Genomic DNA, 17,822 nt, shown 5'->3' on the forward strand with positions numbered 1-17,822 from the left:
TTAAAAGAACATCCTAATTGTTGGAAAATTGCAGGGGCCAAGGCTCTTTAATGCCCAGCCCCAGGGCCCCTCAATACTGCCACACTTGTAGTCATGCTTTCCAACCATGGACACAGACCGAATTTGAATTATCAACACTGAGGGGAGTGATCATGCCTTGGACAAGTAGCTTTCCCTGTCCCTATTAAGGGAGCTTCAAACATTTACCAAGATGTGTGCATTCTGGATCACCTTGGTCTCCAGTAGCTCCTACGTGCTTCGGCAACAACACATCACCCAACCTTATATTACTATCATATTTTATGACTCTTGTATTTCAGTCTTGGTTATGGACATTAAAGTTGCCCACCCAGAATACATTCTGTACCCTTATCACCCTCAGTGATTCCTCAAATTGGTATTCAACATGAAGTATGCTGATTCATCAACCGAGGGAGCGGGGGAGGAATGGAGGGTGTACCAGCTGGAGGTCTTGCCCATGTTTATCCTGACACCATGAAACTTCATGGGGACCTGAAGCAATGTTGTAAAATTGAGGACTTTCAGGACATCTTCCTCCTGAAGTGTATACCACCATGCTGCCAATTCAGCTGAGTCTGACCTACCAGTGTGACAAGATATACCCAGGGATGGTGATGGTAGCATCTAGGAATTAGCCACACTCGTTCAATTATACCTCACAGACAATGTCAGGCTATTGTTTGACCAGTCTGTGGAAGAGCTTTCTAGAGTTTGGAACAAGCTCCCAGAAGTTAGTAAGGAGGACTTTGCAGGGATTGAGCAGATCACAGTCAGCAGCTATGTTGATGCTGGGTAACACATCCACTGAAGAGTCACACACATTGCTGTCAGTCATGCGTCATATGTAAGGCACATCAGTAAAAGGCAGCAGATTTCCTTTCCTAAATTAGTTAATTAGAAGTAATTACAATAATGGTCACCATTAAACTAGTTTTCAAATTCAAGATTTTATCAAATGAATTCAAATTTCAACCTTTACCATGCTGGGATTTGAACCACTATCCCCCAGAAGTAGCTGGAACCACTGGATTATTAGTCCAGTGACATTACCGCTGTACCTCTTCATCCTTTCAATTTATTAATAAATTTATCACACTGCTTTTGAATGGTAAGCAATTGTGCCTCTGCTGGTTTTGCTTGATTCAAAATTACAAAGACTTAATGCACAAAAGGAATTTTCTGTATCAGAGATAATGGGAACTGCAGATGCTGGAGATTCCAAGATAATAAAATGTGAGGCTGGATGAACACAGCAGGCCAAGCAGCATCTCAGGAGCACAAAAGCTGACGTTTCGGGCCTAGACCCTTCATCAGAGAGGGGGATGGGGGGAGGGAACTGGAATAAATAGGGAGAGAGGGGGAGGCGGACCGAAGATGGAGAGTAAAGAAGATAGGTGGAGAGGGTGTAGGTGGGGAGGTAGGGAGGGGATAGGTCAGTCCAGGGAAGACGGACAGGTCAAGGAGGTGGGATGAGGTTAGTAGGTAGCTGGGGGTGCGGCTTGGGGTGGGAGGAAGGGATGGGTGAGAGGAAGAACCGGTTAGGGAGGCAGAGACAGGTTGGACTGGTTTTGGGATGCAGTGGGTGGGGGGGAAGATCTGGTCTGGTTGTGTGGTGCAGTGGGGGGAGGGGATGAACTGGGCTGGTTTAGGGATGCAGTAGGGGAAGGGGAGATTTTGAAACTGGTGAAGTCCACATTAAAATCAATGGACATATTTATGTTTTGAAACTGTACAGATTATCTCAAACTTTACTGGACTCCCACAATATCCATCTTTTAAAAAGTGTATCGCAAAGTGTGGTGTAAAGTTAGAATGGTATTTATTGGGGAGGAGAATGCAGATCATGCAAAAGAAGCATACTTTCTATCATTTCATTTGTTACTTACAGGCCTATTACTTCTGCAGTCATTCTTCCGTATGGTCATTCGCACAACCACTTTCTGACATGATTTCACATCCTCTTTACCTGCACAAAATCATTAACACAAAAAAACTCAATGTGTCCATTTTAAAACCTTCCAACTTCAGGTGAATAGACTTCAACTACAAAATATTTAATATTTTTAACAATTTCTTCTGTTAAAGCATGAAACTATTTGAAAGGGTGCCTTATTACTTTCTTTCAAACAATTCTGTGCAGCATTTTAAACCCTGTTGACAAGGCTATCCTTTCCATTACACAATGTGTCATGCTAATTACTCTGCAAATTTTCAACAACACAAGCTGGCTCAAAAGATGAGATGAGCTAAGCTCCATTTGGCCTGGATGTGCCAAGCCAATTTTATAGCTGTTGAAACAGTAATTGGCTCAAGGCAAGACCTTCGACCCTATCTGAGGTTTGACCTGGAGTCCTGTCTTCAGTTCTCTAGTCTTTGCAAAGAAACATATAACATAATAGGAGCAGGAGTAGGACATTCAGCCCAAGGAGTCTACTCCACTATTCAATATGATCATGGTTGATCCTCCATCTCAATGCCAGGCTCACTCTGTCTTTGTCTTTCCACATCCAACAGTCTGAAATAAAATTGTATTAGCTCTCCAGTGGGTGACCTTTCCAGAATGTCTATTATACACCCCATGCATCATGTTGAAACATTGCATGATGTCAGTGGCCCATCTTTTGTGTCAGGGTAATGATGTTATAGTGGGTTACTGTCGTTATTTATCATCATAACCTAAAAAAACTAATCTTATTCACAATGCAACTGGACTGTCAGCACTCCCAAGTTCAAACATTCATATTAAAACAGACGTACCTTAACATGGGAGTGCCCAGAATGATAATTTACTTCAAGAACACCAAACGTTTGCAGGCACTGTTGGCTGTTCCTTTACAGTAAAGGACTATTTAATTTGGTGCTGACCAATGAAATCTGAAATACTATTTTAACACATACTCACAGCTTTTACAGCAACCATCCATGTAAACTATAACCGATCCTCCAGTCTGGAGAAGAAAAATGTTGGTTAAATCTATTGATGACAAAAGCTGAATTGTGGACATTGAAATCAAATTCATATTTATGCACTGGGAGAAAGAAATCAAATGATTCCAGAAGATCTGTGAATCCTTGAAGCTTGATGATATGCATTAAAAAAGCCACTTAACATGAATTATTTAAAATAATGTCACTATTATTAGAATGCACACAAACCTAAGTGTTTGAGATTTGCTACCAAACTTGAAGGCTCAAGCTTTTACATCTGTGTGCCACATAAAAGCATATCCCAAAGACATGATTATAACGTAAAATTTAAATTCATTTGCCATGGATTTTGTATATATTAGGTGAGAAGATGGTTCAGAAAGTATGAGAGATCATTGGCTTTACAAATAAAAACAGTGAAGACAAAACAAGGAAGGCACTACACATTTTTACAAATCTCTGATTAGGTCTCCTCTGATGTGTTGTGTACAGTTCTGATGATTACACATTTAGAAAGATATCGAGGACTCAGATTCGGTGCTTTGGATTTTTACCAGGATGCTACCAAGGATAACAAAGTTCAGTTATGTGGTGAGATTTGTAAAGTTGGACTTTCATTACAGCAGTTCAGGCAATGGACAGACCTACTGGTATACTCAAAATAATGAGGCATTTTGATCATTCCTCCCAAATTAATATATTTCCTCTGATAAGTGGGTCAGGATATCAGAAGACATAAATTTGAAATGATTGACAAAAGAACTTGAGATGAGATGAAAAGTTTGAGCGCTTACATGATATTTCTTAAGACTTGGGAAAACATTACTTTCAAGGGTTATGGAATCAGAGTCCAAAGGCATTTTAAAATGCAATTTAAAATATCATTAAGAGACTTTTTAAAATTAATTTACAGGATGTGGGTATCAATAGCTGGGTCATCCACTTCCCACTCCTAATTGTTAAGTGATTGTTAAAAGCCACCACATTGCTCTGAGTCTGGAGTCACACATAGGCCAGAGGATGGATTTCCTTCCTTACAGAAGATTAATGAAAGATGTGTTTCCTTTTTCTGCCAATCAACATGGCAATCATTAGACACTTAACTCCAGATTTTATTTAAGTTCTAGTCTGCCATGGTGGGATTTGAATCCAGGCTCCTGGAACATTAAGTGAGTCTCTGGGCGAATAGAAAAGTGAAAAAAAATCCACCAGGCCATTGGTCCCCATCTTTAGGAAACAGCTAGAGGGCCTGAGCAAAATTGGACAGTCTTTTCAAAGAGCCATCACAATTGTGACAGTCTGAATGATCTCTTTTTATTCTGTAGAATTTTAAGAACTTTTTTCTGTGATTTTGGACATATTCTAGAAACAGCACACCACAAACCTTGAACCTATTAATTTCTGTGCTTTGTTTATTTGGTTTCTGCATATGGTGCGTTAATTTATGGCCTTGAGGGATGCCAGGTGAGCATTTCATTTCCATTTGAGACCAACCACTGTCAGATTCAGTGTCTGATTCACCAATGTCAGGTTATGTTGGGACTACAGAAAGTAAACTTATTTTAAGAATTTTTCTATTAATGGTTTGCACCAAGCTGTGCCACTGGACCATTTCAATAAAACAGTTATTTAAAATAACATGTCTTGATATTAATACTTTATTAGCAGCCTGTGCCTTGAAGCAGGAAATAGCAGGCTCACACATATAATTAATAATCAAGCTCTGCCAAGCCATATTAAATTAAAGAAAATGAAGAGAAACAAAATAAAAATATCACGTCAAAGAGCTGTTTACCCCGGGTGGTCTCAAGAAATTTTGTATCAGCAGAACCAAGTCAGAGTCTTTTGACTTTGCTTTCATGTGCAATTTCATAACTTATTTAAAGAGATAAATTAATCCAATTTGGAAGTATCCTGAAGTGACTTTACTTGTATATGCAGAGATAGTAGGAACTGCCGATGCTGGAGAATCTGAGATAACACGGAGTGAAGCTGGATGAACACAGCAGGCCAAGCAGCATCAGTGGAGCAGGAAAGTTTGATGTTTCAGGTCGAGACCCTCCTTCTGAAGAAGGGTCTCGACCCTGAACTGTCAAACTTTCCTGCTCCTCTGATACCATTTGGCCTGCTGTGTTCATCCAGCTTCACATCGTGTTACTTGTATATGCAATTTACTTCTCATCACAAAGCTTCTTAGCATGAAATAACTTTTAATAAGTTCTCATTTAAACCATGTTACAGTATGTAGTGCACTGACCTTTAAGCATACAGATTCATTGAAAGGAGGACAGCTAATATTTGAGGTGATCATAACAGGTCCCGAAACTGTGTCCATGCAATCATGCCTGACACAGTTGGACATCCAAGATGTCCCCGGCTATTAAAAGAAGAAAAAAAGTTGAAATGGGGCAGAATTTTTTTAATATAAAAATTGCATACAACAACAGCGTGAACTTTCCTGTCACTGAAAAATCATATCAGTAACATCATATGAAAGGAAGATAAGATTTCAAGAAAACATCAGGATGCCTTGAGAAATTTAGCTTATAAAATACACATTCGGACTTTATTATTTTTGTTTTAGAATTGACCAACTTTCATCTTTGGAATCATCTTAAGGCTTTTGCACCCAAGAACAGCAAGCCATTAGTTCAGTGGTACAAGAAAAGTAGTTATTCCAATTTTAAGGCAGCATGGTGGTTCAGTGGTTAGCACTGCTGCCTCACAGGGCCAATGGCCTGGGTTTATTTTTACGCTTGGGTGGCTGTCTGTGCGTAGTTTGCCCCATGTCTGCATGGATTTCCAAAGATGCGCAGATTAGGTGGATTGGCCATGCAGCGTTACAAGGATAGGGTTTGGGGGTTGGGCCTGGATGGGATGCTCTTCTGAGAGTTGGTATCATCTTGATGGGCTGCATGGCCCACTTCCACACTGTAGGGATTCTATGACTGTACAAATTTTCATCAAAATATCCATGAATTATCTTAGTTTAACAGCGGTTGCTATAAAAAATGGAACAAACTCTGGGCAAAAAAGCTTATTTCAAAGGAATGTGTCCTTTAAAGTCAGAAAGTAAGTTAGTAATTTATATAGTTTAAACAAAAGCAATGCCAGTTGATGAATAAAACCAGTATTAAATGATTTTTTAAAAATCGGAGGCAGATTGTTTTCTGATAACTCAACAGCTAAGTGTATTCTAAGCAAAGGCCTCAGATTTAATCCCTGGTCTGGTGAATTATGTGACCTTAATTTGTCCGAATTGAAGCACTGGATTTAACTTTAGTGATACCAGGCAGGGGAGGGAAAAGATGAAGGTGCAGATTGTTCCATGACGCGTCTCTCATACTTCAGTGAATATGAGCATTATTGATTTTGGACCTCAGTGAGATATTAACAGGCTATTTAATATCTGAAAGTATAAGCTCAACTCTGTCCTCACCTTGCATCTATACAAATACACTTCCGACAGAGATGGCTGGATATAGGCATGCAGAGGCCTATTACAACGTTTCTACGATTGTTTCAGTTGAGATCAGTTAGGTCAGTATGGCCAGGAACTGAACCTGAGATTTTTTGGACAACTGTCAAGTTGTTCCAAAGCTGCAAATATTTTTAGTTAGATTTTAACATTCTTTATTAAAGTATGACATTGCAGTATAAGATAGCATGGAAAGGCAGAGCAAGGCATTTGGGTGATAAACTGCAATGTGCCCAATGTGTGTTGTGATGTACAAATTAACACTCAAGTACCTACATGATGTATTTTCCAATCTCTGTCTTGTTGGGAGACACTTCAAAGAGCATGCCCATCAAACACCTGAATTAAAATGTGTTAAATACACTTCCTGGCCCATACATGGGAAACAGCTATGTAATGTAAATGCCTAAAGGCAACATACTTTCTAGCACAACAGATAGTGAAAATTTGGTAACTAAAACAGAAAAATCTGTAAGTACTTAGCCAAACAGCCAACAGAAGTCAATGTTTCAGGTTTTAATCCACCCTAGCATGGACAATCTTGAGTAAGGATTGAAGATGGGAAATGTTGACTTCTGTTTAACTTCAATCTTGTTTTGTCTTTAGTATTTACCTTCTGCAGGGTAGTAGTTCTGTTCTCAAAGTTAACTAGACAGGATACATTCTTGCATTGACCACAGCAAGTTGTCAGGTCAGAAGGAGGAATATAAATCTGGTTCTGTGGAATTAGTTGATGGCAAGTATTAACATGTATCTCATCTAGTATGTTGATAAGTCACATGACATAAAGTAACTTTTTTAAATTATAAGATTAAGTATATTTATCAAATCACAACATGAAGAAATCATGTGATCTGACTGAAAACTTTTATGTTTGTATTTTCCACATTGGTTTATATAGATACTAACATCATTACTGGTTTACAAAAGGTTGCAGTACAAAATATTGTCCTTCCTCTTCTTTCTGCTCACTTTTCTTCTTTCCTGTTCTTAATTACTAGTTCTTGGCTGAATATGATTCAACAAATATCTGGAAACTCTAGTACCTTGCCAAAATAAAATATCTTTAATTGGAAGCCAGATTCTGAATTTGAACATGTGGCAAATAACATAAGATGATCCTATCCTCACAAAACATACACAGATGTATAATTTCAGCACAACTGGTAAATAGAAATCTGAGTGGGTGCACTTGGTCATTATCCCTGATTAATCCCAGAGCATTCAGACCAACAATAGTACATCTATTGCTATGCCACTTCACACAAACGTGTGATAAAATAGGGATCAGGGTGGTGTTACACCAAGAGATGCATCTAATGCTTAGCAAGTCAAAAGAACTAAAGCTGCCAATTACCAAATCATTTTCACATTTCTCCCATGTTTTAAAATGAACAGAAAGTTTCTACAGCATAGCAAAATTCTGTAGGTGCTGGAAATCTGCAATAAAAACAGAAAAGGATGGAAATACTCAATAGTGTCTACGGCGAGAAAAAAAAACATTTCAGGTCTATAATGAAAAGTCATTGACCTGGATTGGTAACTATTACCTCTCTAGTCTGAAGTCAAGTTGAGTATTTCTTGTATTTTCTGTTTTTCTAATACTGAGTTCTTACTCTTAATTTTTCTTAGTTCCATTGTCCCTGTATTCTACCTGTGCGGGAATTTTATGCAGATGCTTTAGAAGAAAGACAGATGCCACTCCTTCCAAAAATAATAATTTTGTATAAACTAGTAGATAGAATGTTTGTGCATTGCTTATGTTTTGTGAGTTAATAGTGTAACAAGTACCAAGAAAAATGTAGTCAATATTGATTACATCTTCATGGTATTGATCAGGTTTCTTTATGAATTACATCCACTAATGTAAGGAATATTGTTTAAATTTCAGTCACTGATGTACACAGATCAGTTGATAACTTTTTGAGTGCGAGCAGCAGCGGAGGCAAGACGGACCCGGAAGACTGCAGCTAAGGTAAAGCAGTTTATTTTTAAAATTACTTACCGGTAGTGGGCAGCGGTGTTTTTTTTTTCCTCTTTCAGAGAAGGAGCGGGAGCATCAGAGGAAGTGACGAGGACCAGAGGGGCAGCCGGGAAGGAAAGCAGTGAGTATAAATACTCACCCTTCGACGCCAACGGCCTTTTTGAGTGCGAGCAGCAGCGGAGGCAAGACGGACCCGGAAGACTGCAGCTAAGGTAAAGCAGTTTATTTTTAAAATTACTTACCGGTAGTGGGCAGTGGTGTTTTTTTTTCCTCTTTCAGAGAAGGAGCGGGAGCATCAGAGGAAGTGACGAGGACCAGAGGGGCAGCCGGGAAGGAAAGCAGTGAGTATAAATACTCACCCTTCGACGCCAACGGCCTTTTTGAGTGCGAGCAGCAGCGGAGGCAAGACGGACCCGGAAGACTGCAGCTAAGGTAAAGCAGTTTATTTTTAAAATTACTTACCGGTAGTGGGCAGTGGTGTTTTTTTTTTCCTCTTTCAGAGAAGGAGCGGGAGCATCAGAGGAAGTGACGAGGACCAGAGGGGCAGCCGGGAAGGAAAGCAGTGACCATATATATCAGCAAGGCGGCTTAACCCGAGACTCTACAACTGTAGTGTCTCCCACCCGCCGCCCTCCTCTAACCTAGTTAATAAGGTAAGGTTCATTCTAAACTTTCTCTATTGAACATAAGTTTGTTATTAATTTGTTATTATTACTTGAAGTGAGCTTTCTGCTTTAGTATTGAGTGGGTGTTCAGATAAGTGGGGTATGGATGCTAGGGCAGTTGCTTGCTCCTCCTGCAAAATGTGGCAGTTGGGAGATGTGGCACACGTCTCCGCTGGCTACATCTGCGGGAAGTGCACCCAGCTACAGCTCCTTGAAAACCGTGTTAGGGAATTGGAGCTGGAGCTGGATGAACAACGGATCATTCGGGAGACAGAGGGGGTAATTGAGAGGAGTTATCGGGAGTTGGTCACTCCTAAGGCTCAGGACGAGGATAGATGGGTTACAGTTAGGGGGAGGAAAGGCGACAGACAGACAGTGCAGAGATCCCCTGTGGGCATTCCCCTCAGCAATAAGTATACCGTTTTGGATACTGCTGGGGGGGTTGACCTACCAGAGGAAAGCCATAGTAGTCAGTTCTCTGGCACTGAGCCTGACACTGTGGCAAAGAAGGGAAGGGGGCAGAATAGAAAAGTACTCGTGGTAGGGGACTCGATAGTTAGGGGAATCGACAGGAGATTTTGTGGGCAAGATCGGGATTCCCGGAAGGTATGTTGCCTCCCTGGTGCCAGGGTCCGGGACGTCTCCGATCGGGTGTATAAAGTTCTGAAAGGGGAGGGTGAACAGCCAGAAATCGTGTTACATATTGGCACAAATGATATAGCCAGAAATAGGTTTGAGGATATAAAAAGTGATTTCAGGGAGTTAGGATGGAAGCTGCAGAGCAGGACGAACAGAGTAGTGTTCTCTGGTTTACTACCGGTGCCACGAGATAGCGAGGTGAGGAACAGGGAGCGGGCGCAGCTGAACACGTGGCTACGCAGCTGGTGTAGGAGGGAGGGTTTCAGATATGTTGATAATTGGGATGCCTTCTGGGGAAGGTGGGACCTGTACAAGAAGGACGGGTTGCATCTGAACTGGAAGGGGACCAATGTCCTGGGTGGAAGGTTTGCTCGAGTAGTTCGAGAGGGTTTAAACTAGTATGGCAGGGGGGTGGGAACCTGAGCTGTATACCAGAGGTGAGCGTTGATGCAGGTGAGGCAGTAGCAAGAGGTAGACCAGCTAGTGGGAAGGATTTTCCTGGGAGGGAACCAAGGGATCGGTTAAAGTGTGTTTGCTTTAATGCAAGGAGTATCAGGAATAAAAGTGATGAACTTAGAGCATGGATCAGTACCTGGTGCTATGATGTTGTGGCCATAACAGAGACATGGGTTTCTCATGGGCTGGAATGGTTGCTGGATATTCCAGGGTTTAGAACATTTAAAAAGAATAGGGAGGGGGCAAAAAGAGGAGGGGGTGTAGCACTACTAATCAGAGAGGGTATCACAGCTACAGAAGCTTCCATTGTCGAGGAAGATCTGCCTACTGAGTCAGTATGGGTGGAAATTAGGAACAGCAAGGGAGTAGTCACCTCGTTAGGGGTTTACTACAGGCCCCCCAATAGCAGCAGGGAGATTGTAGAAAGCATAGGTCGACAGATTTTGGAAAAGTGTGGACGCAGTAGGGTTGTTGTAATGGGTGACTTTAACTTTCCTAATATTGATTGGAACCTCCTTCGAGCAGAAGATTTGAATGGAGCTGTTTTTGTAAGGTGTGTTCAGGAGGGTTTCCTAACGCAGTACGTTGACAGGCCGACGAGGGGAGAGGCCATTCTAGACTTGGTGCTCGGAAACGAGCCGGGGCAGGTATCAGATCTTGTGGTGGGAGAGCATTTTGGTGATAGTGACCATAACACTCTCTCATTCTACATAGCTATGGAGAAGGAGAGGATTAGGCAGAATGGGAGGATATTTAATTGGGGAAGAGGAAACTATGATGCGATTAGACACGAGTTAGGAAGCATGGACTGGGAGCAGTTGTTCCATGGTAAGGGAACTATAGACATGTGGAGATGGTTTAAGGAACAGTTGTTGGGAGTGATGAGTAAATATGTCCCTCTGAGACAGGCAAGACGGGGTAAGATAAAGGAACCTTGGATGACGAGAGCGGTGGAGCTTCTAGTGAAAAGGAAGAAGGTAGCTTACATAAGGTGGAGGAAGCTAGGGTCAAGTTCAGCTAGAGAGGATTACATGCAGGCAAGGAAGGAGCTCAAAAATGGTCTGAGGAGAGCCAGGAGGGGGCACGAGAAAGGCTTGGCAGAAGGAATCCGGGAAAACACAAAGGCATTTTACACTTACGTGAGGAATAAGAGAATGGTCAAAGAAAGAGTAGGGCCGATCAGGGATAGCATAGGGAACTTGTGTGTGGAGCCTGAGGAGGTAGGGGAAGCCCTAAATGAGTTTTTTGCTTCTGTCTTTACGAAAGAAACGACCTGTGTAGTGAATGAAACCTTTGAAGAGCAGGTGTGCATGCTGGAATGGATAGAGATAGAGGAAGCTGATGTACTGAAAATTTTGTCAAACATTAAGATTGACAAGTCGCCAGGCCCGGATCAGATTTGTCCTCGGCTGCTTTGGGAAGCGAGAAATGCAATTGCTTCGCCACTTGCGAAGATCTTTGCATCCTCGCTCTCCACTGGAGTCGTACCTGAGGACTGGAGAGAGGCAAATGTAATTCCTCTCTTCAAGAAAGGAAATAGGGAAATCCCCGGCAATTATAGACCGGTAAGTCTCACGTCTGTCGTCTGCAAGGTGTTAGAAAGGATTCTGAGGGATAAGATTTATGACCATCTGGAAGAGCATGGCTTGATCAAATACAGTCAACACGGCTTTGTGAGGGGTAGGTCATGCCTTACAAACCTTATCGAGTTTTTTGAGGATGTGACTAGTAAGGTTGATGAGGGTCAAGCTGTGGATGTGGTGTATATGGACTTCAGTAAGGCATTTGATAAGGTTCCCCATGGAAGGCTCATTCAGAAGGTCAGGAGGAATGGGATACAGGGGAACTTAGCTGCTTGGATACAGAATTGGCTGGCCAACAGAAGACAGCGAGTGGTAGTAGAAGGAAAATATTCTGCCTGGAAGTCAGTGGTGAGTGGGGTTCCACAGGGCTCTGTCCTTGGGCCTCTACTGTTTGTAATTTTTATTAATGACTTGGACGAGGGAATTGAAGGATGGGTCAGCAAGTTTGCAGACGACACAAAGGTCGGAGGTGTCGTTGACAGTGTAGAGGGCTGTTGTAGGCTGCAGCGGGACATTGACAGGATGCAGAGATGGGCTGAGAGGTGGCAGATGGAGTTCAACCTGGATAAATGCGAGGTGATGCATTTTGGAAGGTCGAATTTGAAAGCTGAGTACAGGATTAAGGATAGGATTCTTGGCAGCGTGGAGGAACAGAGCGATCTTGGTGTGCAGATACATAGATCCCTTAAAATGGCCACGCAAGTGGACAGGGTTGTTAAGAAAGCATATGGTGTTTTGGCTTTCATTAACAGGGGGATTGAGTTTAAGAGTCGTGAGATCTTGTTGCAGCTCTATAAAACTTTGGTTAGACCGCACTTGGAATACTGCGTCCAGTTCTGGGCGCCCTATTATAGGAAAGATGTGGATGCTTTGGAGAGGGTTCAGAGGAGGTTTACCAGGATGCTGCCTGGACTGGAGGGCTTATCTTATGAAGAGAGGTTGACTGAGCTCGGTCTCTTTTCATTGGAGAAAAGGAGGAGGAGAGGGGACCTAATTGAGGTATACAAGATAATGAGAGGCATAGATAGAGTCGATAGCCAGAGACTATTTCCCAGGGCAGAAATGGCTAGCACGAGGGGTCATAGTTTTAAGCTGGTTGGTGGAAAGTATAGAGGGGATGTCAGAGGCAGGTTCTTTACGCAGAGAGTTGTGAGAGCATGGAATGCGTTGCCAGCAGCAGTTGTGGAAGCAAGGTCATTGGGGTCATTTAAGAGACTGCTGGACATGCATATGGTCACAGAAATTTGAGGGTGCATCCATGAGGATCAATGGTCGGCACAACATTGTGGGCTGAAGGGCCTGTTCTGTGCTGTACTGTTCTATGTTCTAACTTAGAAGAACAATGTGCTGTCACTAATTTAGTAGCTCATAATTTAAAGTACTAAATGAAATCTATCCTTCCACTAAGACTTCACTGGATCAGACGTTGGAATAAATGTTGGCTTAACTAAGAGCTTTTATGCTTTTAATGCAACTTTTACGACAGATTTTCTTTTTTTTATAGGCCTTCCAAAAACCACTTTAACAACATTAGCAAAAACTGAAACAAAGATAAGTAGAGTTGTAGCATAGCTATTCTATGTGTAATCACCATTTCACATTGAGCTGAGCAGTTGACCATTCTAACAACGAGTTGGTAGAAGCCAGTGTTGTTGTCCAGATTATGGGTACATTGTGTGGCAGAGCACACTCCATCTGCTGTATGCTCCATAATAGTCTGTCCAGGGTATAATACACCCCTTTCTCCATCAACACAGACATGGTCATTTACTGTGATAAAACAACAAAAAGCCATATTTTTAACCTTGTTGCCATTAATTAGAGAAAATGCACTATGTAACATAATGGTCATAATATGGACTGCAATGTTTTTTTTCTTATGTCCAGAAAATGCATATTAATAAAGAAATCATTAGTTATTCACTTTCAGAAGGAATGTACAATAGAAATGATCAATAAAAGGCCGAGGAAAAATTCCTTTCAAATTGCAACTGGTTCATTCTTTAAACTTGCTTTATGGTTGGAAATTGCTTTGTATGGAATAATGTGCAAAATAGCATCCCATCTGTTCAATTACTCTTGTTTATACTGTAAATGCATTCAATCACTGAAGTAGGAGTGTTTCTGACAAGAATTATGTGGCAATATACCAAAGCACTTTATTATACAGCACTTAGAAATCCTTAGAAGTGAGTTGAAATTTTCAACACTTCTCCAGATACAGACACTCAGAAGAATCCATTCATGTAAATGAAAGTCAAGAAGCTTAGTCACTCTTATTTACTGTTCTGCATTTTAGTGACAGAAGCAAGAAGAGTAAAATAAAAACAAGTCTTGATAATGGCTAACATATTTGAAAGGAATTAAAAAAAAACGTTTTGTTCCATGCATATCTTTTGTATGCTTTTCATTATCACTTCAGAACAACCTGGAGAGAGATTCAGTCATAATACAATCCATATTTGTTGAGAATTATGAAATAGCTCCTTAAACACTCACTAACTGTCTTGCCTCTTAGTCTATTTTCCAAATTCACTTTAGTTAATCATGTTCATACCTTTGTAACTATCTTTCAGATTAAGAGACTATATTCTGATCTAAGATTTTTATTCTCGAGCTGAATTCAAAATTCTTCCCATTTTTATGATTACCCTTCCCTACTGGATGATTTATTATGAAACAGTACTTCCATTAATGTACTGCTTTTCACAGTCTGAGGTACAGCCTAAAGTGCTTTACAGCTGTGAAATAGTTTTTAAGTGTGGTCTCTGTTATAATGCAGGCTGTGCCACAGCCAAGTTGTACAGAGCAAGGTTCCACAACACCAATATGCTAATCACCAGATAGTCTATTTTGGTCTTATTGATTGAGGGCTAATATTGATCAGGGTGCAACGCATAACCCCTTGATCTTGTTTAAAATGTATCAGCTCATTTACGTCTACCTTAAAGAACAGACAAGACCTTGGATTAACATCTCATCTGAAAGACAGCACTCAGATGGCACTGCACTGGAGTGCCTGCACATATTTTGTACTTAAGACTCAAAAATAGGGCTTGAATAAACAACCTTGAAGTTCAAGTGCAGAAAGTGTGACTAAGTGAGTCACAGATGCCAGCTCATAACAGGCACCTATCATCACCGAAAAAAAAACATTGCCTGCAATGGAACATTTCTTCATTTTTAAATGTATTCTAATAAGAAAAGTCATCCATTAGCCAAATCCTAAATCTTTCCACTTGCTTCAATAGTTCACGATTTACTTGGAATAAAATGACATTTTCAGTTTCTCATGTAATTCCCAACTGTTTGGTGAAAAATTCTTGCTTGCAATTAGACCATAGAATAATTGTACTGTGGGAAAATTGCATTTACCACATTTGTAATACGGACATCCACATAGATCAGCTGTGATATTTCCGTGTTGCTGTTCTGTAGCTAAAACTTCTCCCTGCAAGCCAAATGATTGAATGGTTATAAAAAAAACAGACAAATGCAGCAAATATAATCGAAAGACGAGAGTGTGTTACTTACCGGTTTGCACTGAGGCTTAGGAACTGTATCACAAGCACATTCTGAAACAAACAATAATTACAAACAAGGTACTTTTAGTCACAGAATCCGGAAATTTGTTGAAATGCTTTTAAATCTAAAGTTGTCATCATACCACAGGAATGAAATGGGCAACACTGATCTGGACTCCAGGCCTCAAGTACTTTCATTCCTGAAGGACACTGAAATTTTGGACAACGATTGGTTTCGCAAACTAAAGAGAAACAGAACAGAAATCAGTAGAAACGGACAAAAAAAGCTCAGAAAATCATGAATTGATCCAGGTTACGGTTCACGACTGGAATCATTGCATTATCAAGTTGAAACTTACATTTTTTTAAAAAAATCTAAGTCCAAATTGTATCAAGTTTTTTGAAGAGCTTGTTGTCCCAAAGCCTGAGAGTTCTTTCACCATATCTAATTAAAGTCACTTCATTAATTTCCCATCCTGCTCTATGGCATCTCTTGATTTCTGTCCTCTTGCCATGCAGTCTCTTCAGAGCAACTTGCCACTAAGTAGATATCCACTAAAAGGCAACCAAACCTCCAGACCCTGCACATTTCAGCTCGTTCAAAGATTTGCTGCCAGCATCCAATTTTGGTCACCTATCACCCTGTTTCCTTTGACTCACATTGACTGCCAACTCCATACCATTTTCTTCCACATATCCACATACTTATCCACTTGTTTGTTTACTCTGAAACCTCCTGCAGCTTTTAAACCACCTTAGCTTCTCCATTACTATGATTTTCACCTTGTAGCCACTCTGCTTTCTCCCCACAAATCCACCACCCTCCACTACACCCCAAAAACATACTTTAGCCCACTGTGGGCTGCTGTGTCTTCAAGTATCAAAGCTGTGCAATCTGGTATTCCATTTCTACCTTACTTACACTCTCTTTTGCCTTCTCTTCCTTTCAAAATCTCTTTCAAAGTCTGTCTCTAAACCAAACTTTTAGTTGGGGTTGTGAAAAGACTAGATGCAGGCGTTGTAATTAAACACAAGGGAGCTGAGACCAGATCGCCAATGTTATTGGACCATATGGATTGTGCCGGGCTCTGAGTCTGACAAAGCAACGAGTGCATAAAACACCTAAAATGCTTAGTATTTTTTCCCCCTCACAGTTCAGTGCCTGTTTTACTGACTGGTAACAAAGATAATCTCCTGAGGCTTCACTCGATGATGGAGCTCCAACAGTCTAAGTCATGAAAGTCACTCAGAGTGCAAGTGCACATTCTGACCAAGGCACACTTGAGTTTAAAACGAGCACCGTCACAAATGAGGTGCTGTGATCTTCTGGGTGATGTTTTGCAGAGCGGTTGTTAGGCTCTACAGTTAGCAATTATCATCATCGCTGCTTGCCCCAGAATGAGCTTTTCTTCCAGGATTCTGGATGCTCAGCCTACCAAACAGCAAGTCAATGCAAATAACCTGAATTTCAAAGTAATGATGGGGTTACAGGAAGCACATCTCAGTTCAGTGCACCTGTGCAGTGGTGTAAAACTGGTATCTAAAATACCTATTGAGATAAAATCCTATCAGCTTCACACTTCTTGGATTCTGATGTCAGATTACAGCTTGATTTCTCTCTATCACCACTTTGGCATTCACAAGCTATAACTGTTACATGTTTTTCTTACAGAGCAAAATATTGTTCTTACCACATTGATAGGCTGGGCAACACATCTCAGTGGTATTGTTGTTTACGATAAGGATTTCTCCTTTCTGGCAGGTGGGAATTTTGTCAGCACAAGCACCACACGCTAATTGTAGGAAAATAAGATGTTACCGTCATGCTTATGCAAGTTTCTACGTTATTTCTAAGGATCAATTAGAAGGTTCAGTTCAGACATTGAGCAGTGTTATTTTTATACTGAAGCTTTATAGGAGATGTTCAAATTTAGAAGAACTTGCCTCATACTCATGTCCAGTGAGATGCCACAACCACAAATCTATTTCCCTCCCCTCCTTTACCAGCATTCTACAGGGACCATTCCATCCAGGACACCCTGGTCGACTCCTACTCGCAACATTTCACCACAGCACCTTCCCACGCAATTACAGAAGGTGTAACACTGTTTATCTCTCACTCCTCACTATCCAAGGCCCTACACATGCCATTCAGGTGAAGCTGTGATTTAGGGGACTTCACTGAATCCAGTGTACAGCATTTGCTGCTCACAATGGGTGAATGCATAACACCTACATTCTGTTCGTAAAAATTACCCCGGGCTTCCAATAGCCTGTAGGTTCAATGCATCAGCATGTTCCATACCAATATTTCTGTCTCAGGCCTGCTGTAGTATTCCAGTGAGTGCCAGCACAAGCTCAAAGAACAGCATCCTATCTTTCATTTGTGGACCCTGCAGCCTTTAGGATTCAACACTGGTTTTTGTTTGAGATCGGCAAGATCCGCAGTTCTTTATTTTATTCCATTTACACTGTTAGCCTTGCTGGTATAGCCTTACAAAACATTTTAAAATGACACATTAAGTTATCATCACTCTTATTTTG

The 17,822-nt window shown here is 41.0% G+C and overlaps 1 protein-coding gene across 1 annotated transcript in view; it reads right to left on the reverse strand.

Moving 5' to 3' along the window:
- otog (otogelin) overlaps positions 1–17,822 on the reverse strand; it is a 249,461-nt gene that overhangs the window by 1,982 nt on the left and 229,657 nt on the right. The window contains exons 48-56 of the mRNA XM_048545992.2: positions 16,970–17,071; positions 15,422–15,520; positions 15,289–15,329; positions 15,130–15,205; positions 13,346–13,524; positions 7,041–7,145; positions 5,207–5,326; positions 2,924–2,969; positions 1,908–1,987 (exon numbers count right to left, since the gene is read on the reverse strand). Coding sequence (XP_048401949.2) covers positions 1,908–1,987; positions 2,924–2,969; positions 5,207–5,326; positions 7,041–7,145; positions 13,346–13,524; positions 15,130–15,205; positions 15,289–15,329; positions 15,422–15,520; positions 16,970–17,071 — 848 coding nt within the window. The remainder of the gene's footprint in view (positions 1–1,907; positions 1,988–2,923; positions 2,970–5,206; positions 5,327–7,040; positions 7,146–13,345; positions 13,525–15,129; positions 15,206–15,288; positions 15,330–15,421; positions 15,521–16,969; positions 17,072–17,822) is intronic.

The sequence above is a fragment of the Stegostoma tigrinum genome, chromosome 17 (genome assembly GCF_030684315.1).
Source record: "Stegostoma tigrinum isolate sSteTig4 chromosome 17, sSteTig4.hap1, whole genome shotgun sequence".
Classification (NCBI taxonomy): Eukaryota; Metazoa; Chordata; class Chondrichthyes; order Orectolobiformes; family Stegostomatidae; genus Stegostoma; species Stegostoma tigrinum.